The 4,876-nt window shown below is 28.7% G+C and overlaps 1 protein-coding gene across 1 annotated transcript in view; it reads left to right on the top strand.

Annotated features, from left to right (window-relative positions):
* LOC105457829 (protein singed) overlaps positions 1-4,876 on the top strand; it is a 26,727-nt gene that overhangs the window by 16,520 nt on the left and 5,331 nt on the right. Inside the window, exons 2-4 of the mRNA XM_011702719.1 lie at positions 911-1,043; positions 2,853-3,096; positions 3,716-3,849. Of these exons, the coding sequence (XP_011701021.1) occupies positions 981-1,043; positions 2,853-3,096; positions 3,716-3,849 (441 nt within the window). The 5' untranslated portion in view covers positions 911-980. The remainder of the gene's footprint in view (positions 1-910; positions 1,044-2,852; positions 3,097-3,715; positions 3,850-4,876) is intronic.

Raw genomic sequence — 4,876 nt, 5'->3', positions numbered from 1 at the left:
TATTTAATAAAATTAACTATAATAAAATAAAAAGGACAAAATCTATATAAAATCGGAAAAGAGCTTTTTCTCTTTCTTTCCAATAAGTTCAAATAATATTGTGAAAAAAATACTCAAATAAAACTAAGCAAATCCGGAGACAATTGTAACGCTACAACCGTCTCCAGGCATTGATGTTACAATTGTCCCCTAATGATATTTTATAATTCGAAGTAAAGTTTTAAAATAAATATATAAATGAAATCAATTAAAATATGCAAATCAACATAAATAATCACTAAAACATTTTTAGATAATACGTTATAACTTCACCATAAAAAAACAAAAATACTTTAGATTTTGTGCACATAATAAAACTTGACGAATGAAGAAAGTATTTTTTACTTCTGCACATCTGCATGTTTCATGTGGACCAACAAGGAAGTAACAAACCAACGTCGGTCTGTCTAATGATTTTTGCCTCACCGCCACATACATATATCTATTATAGTTTTAAAAATATTCACGATGTTACAACTGTACCTTGTTATTTTTGTCCCCGGTTTCCCCTATCACCACGGTCGCGTTCGAAAATTTGTTTTTTTTTTATTACACGGAAAGAATGATTTTGTTGAAAAATCCAAAATTTAGTTGGATACAAATGTGAAAATAGTTTTGTTGGACCATCAAAATAATTGTGCTATAGAAACTCGAGCGTGATGAGCAATGCCGCAAAAAATTTTGATACTTTAACAATTAATTTGAGTTTCCAATACAATTATCTTAATGGACCAACAAAATTGTTTTTTGTATCCATGCTAAATTTTAGATCTTTCAGCAAAATCATTATTTCCGTGTACTTATGACACTCGAGATAATGACATCGATGAAACGAAGAACGTTATTTAATTGACGTACATATTTGTTTCAGACGTTGAGAAGCTACTTGGGATACCTTTCAGTAACGAAAGTAACCGAGTTCGTCTAGCTACGGCAGTACGATGCAGAGCAACGGTTCGGAGAATGTGGGATCCGAGAATGGAGTCGACAAATCAGGATGGACGGTACGTACCGATTGATTGAATAAGCAAATTAGTTTAATATAAACTGCAGTTTGCATTAAATGAGGCTACGAGGACGTCGACATAACGGCATCAGTCGGAGATTTAAATCACTTATATTCAATCTACACTTCCTCATCTCTTTTGCATAAAATTACCTCACAGATCTAATCGCAATTGAATTACAAATAATCAATCAAAAAGTGCACAAGAAGGAAGATAACCGTTTCTCATAGTTTTTTATGCATTAAAAACGATACCAAAATGTTCTACATTTTTACTAATAATTAATTATTTTATTAGCATCACGATTTTGAAAAATTTTTGGTTGAAGTTGGAAGAAAGTTGCCATATTATAAACGTATTTTGATATTTTTAGTAGGTATAGGTATTATACGTGAGAGATATGTAACGCATTGGAGAAGTTTTATTGCAATCAAATTTAAATACATTGTTAGAATTTTCAGTTCTTAAAAGAAATTTGTTGTGTTTATAATTAAAAAAATATTTATGATAAAATAGTTACATATCGGGAATAGTTATTAAATCTAGAGTGATTTTTATATCCCAGTAGCGATAAAATAAAACAGTCGTAGTACTTTTCTTTATACTGATTGAGAATCCGTATCTATTTTTTTTAATTTTTAAATTTTTAGAAAATATTGATATTAAATCTATATAATGATCTCAAATACTATTACAATAAATTAATAAAACTAATAATATACAATATGTAATTAATAATAATGACTTTTAATTTGGTATTAATTAAGATTTTTAATTAGGGATTTTTATTGTAATTAGGTAATAAAAAAACTAAGAATTAATATAGGATTTATTGCATCAAAGTTACAATTTACATTTTAAGGATCTATTAAATATTTTTAAATTATATTATTCAAATTTACGGATTTTCGGAAATACTTCGCGAATACTACAATAATATGATTTATCAAAGTTGATAAATTTATTTAGTTGTTATGATAAATTTATTAAGTTACATGATAAATCCAAAATAATAGAATTAATGGCTGATGTCAACATTTAAAAAATGTTCAAATTTTTTAAATAAATCAATTTTATTTATTTGCATAATTTTCCACAATTTAAATTAAATTTATTAACTTTGACTATTTAGTTGTTATGATAAATTTATCAAGTTACATGATAAATCCAAAATAATTGAATTAATAATGGCTGATGTCAACATTTAAAAAATGTTCGAATTTTTTAAATAAATCAATTTTATTTATTTGCATAATTTTCCACAATTTAAATTGAATTTATTAACTTTGACATCAGATTAATATTCAGTGATTTAATAAACTCTTGAATAATATATAATTTAAAAATATTTGGTAAATCTTTAATGTCTATATATAAGTCTATATACAACCCTTTGACTCCTTATTTTAGTTATAAATTTTTAATCATAACACAAATTTCTTTTACGGGCTGAAAGATTTAACAATATACTTTGAAATAAAATTTCTCCAACACATCATATATCATAGGTATAATAGAATATACCAAAATACACAAAAATAGTAACACTTTTTTGCAATTTTAATCACAAATTTCTTAAAATAATGATATGATATAGAGCATTTTGGGATCGTATTAAGCGCCAAAAGAACTACGGAAAACAATTATTCTTGCTCAAAAAAGATTATTTTTTGTTGAACATTATTATTCTTCTTATTTGAGTTACTTTTAATTATTCGGCAAACATGACAAATGTTTTATCAATATCTATTAAAAAAGTAAAGTAAAAATAAATTATGTAGTAATTGATGCGACGGTCTTTTCCAGGTTGGATTGATCAACGGGAAGTTTAAGTATCTAACGGCGGAGACGTTCGGTTTTAAAATCAACGCTAACGGGTCGAGCCTGAAGAAAAAGCAACTGTGGACTCTGGAGGGCAGCGAGCATCAGGTTTTCCTTCGCTCGCATTTGGATCGATATCTAGCGGTTGACCAGTTTGGTAATGTGACGTGCGAGAGCGAGGACTCGTCGGATCCGGGATGCGGTTTTCAAATACAACTCGCTTCCGATGGTATGTAACATGCTTGAGATTCATGCTTGTTCAATTTCCATAAAACGATAGAGTGTTACGCCCGTTTTCATCAATATAGATTAACTCTAATCTTGATTCTTGAACTTACTCTTTATCTTTTTTTAATTTTTGGAACTAGACAAAAATGAAGAGTAAGTTAAACCGAAATCAAAATTAATCTACAACAGACATTAGAGACAAGAAATTCACTTTGCGCTCTACAGTTTCATATTCTCAAAGTCAAAACAGATATTTTCTTTGCGAAAAAAATAGTAGATACATTAAAAGAAATATATTTAACCGAATATAACGGAAGGCAGGTAAAGAGAGGGAAATCTCGATAATTTCAGCTGCTTTGATATTAGAATAATATAATTTTTGCATCGCAGTATCTATACACTTACAAATATCGATATAATATAAAATATTCAAATTCTATCCTTTAATTGAACTGAACGAGGTATAAAAGGCAACAGTTTTATTTTTATCTTCTATCGACTTGGCGCCGCCCGTCAGATGATTATTCCAAACATTTGACATCAATCGGAACTTTGTAATGAATGGGTAAAAGTATATCGGCGCGATTCTCTCAAGTCAAGGCAATCGTGACAAATTGCAGGCAGCGGGCGATGGGCTCTGAAGAATCTCCAGAGGGGCTACTTCTTAGGCTCGAGCCAGGATGAATTGAAGTGTACCGCTAAGGCCCCAGGCGAGGCGGAGTATTGGCTCGTGCACCTCGCCGCCAGACCGCAGGTACATACCTTAAGTGCCCGTTGCATTTCGAGATTTCGAACGCGAACGAAGCGTTTTACGGCGAACCGTTTTACGCAATCTAGTCGTCGTTATACGCACAACTTTGCTAATAACTGTATTTTCTCAAGCAACTGATTTTCCTCCGACAATCTCCATTTGTTCCGGTGTCGTTCTTTCACGATTGTACTGTATCTTTATATAGGGTGACTCTTTAGATCAAATTTCATTGATCAGTTCGGAGATGGTTTTTCGATCGAGATACATTTGTTAACATTTAAAAAATTCATGACTTCGAGATATATGTATATATGTATATTTTTTAAATTAAAACGTTGGTAATAATTTAATAAGACAATTTTGTAAACTTTTCAAAGTCATTAGACAGTAGAATTGTACCTATAGATGATCATTCTAATCCAAAGACAAATAACAAAACAACAAATTAGTATGTATCAAGTGTTTTATTATAAAAATTGATAAAATAAAAAAAATCTAAAAGTATCATAAGATAAAAAAGTCTAAATAATAAAAAAATAAAATTCGAACAATTAACAAATAAAAAACATAAATTATACAGTTATAATCACACAAAATAAATATAAATTAACATTTTTCTTACTTTTTCTTTCACAAATATTTGCGATTTGATATTACTCTCTTGAGCTAAGCTCTATGTTTTCAGGTTTTTTGATAAATTTATAATATTAATTCATGTCAAAGTTTAATACATAATTTCGCTTTCGCCAATTTCACACGCATTTTGTTACAATTCGTGTATTACTGAAAAAATTATTTCTATATAAGTGTTATTTACAAGAACTAACAAATTGTTCAAATTCATTATTTTTTTATTAAAAGTTACGTAATATAATGAAGATCATTTATATTTCACAATCTGTATTCAGAGATAAACATAGTGATACATAACAATTGTACAAGTTTTATATGTAGAATTAATATATATATTTGACTAAAACTATTTTCATAATTGCAATAACTTTGTTATTTAAGGGGAGATATACACCTA

Source organism: Wasmannia auropunctata, unplaced genomic scaffold (genome assembly GCF_000956235.1).
Source record: "Wasmannia auropunctata unplaced genomic scaffold, wasmannia.A_1.0 LD335009.1, whole genome shotgun sequence".
Taxonomy (NCBI): domain Eukaryota; kingdom Metazoa; phylum Arthropoda; class Insecta; order Hymenoptera; family Formicidae; genus Wasmannia; species Wasmannia auropunctata.
The sequence above is the reverse complement of the archived record's forward strand: the minus strand, read 5'-3'. Positions and strand labels throughout refer to the sequence as shown.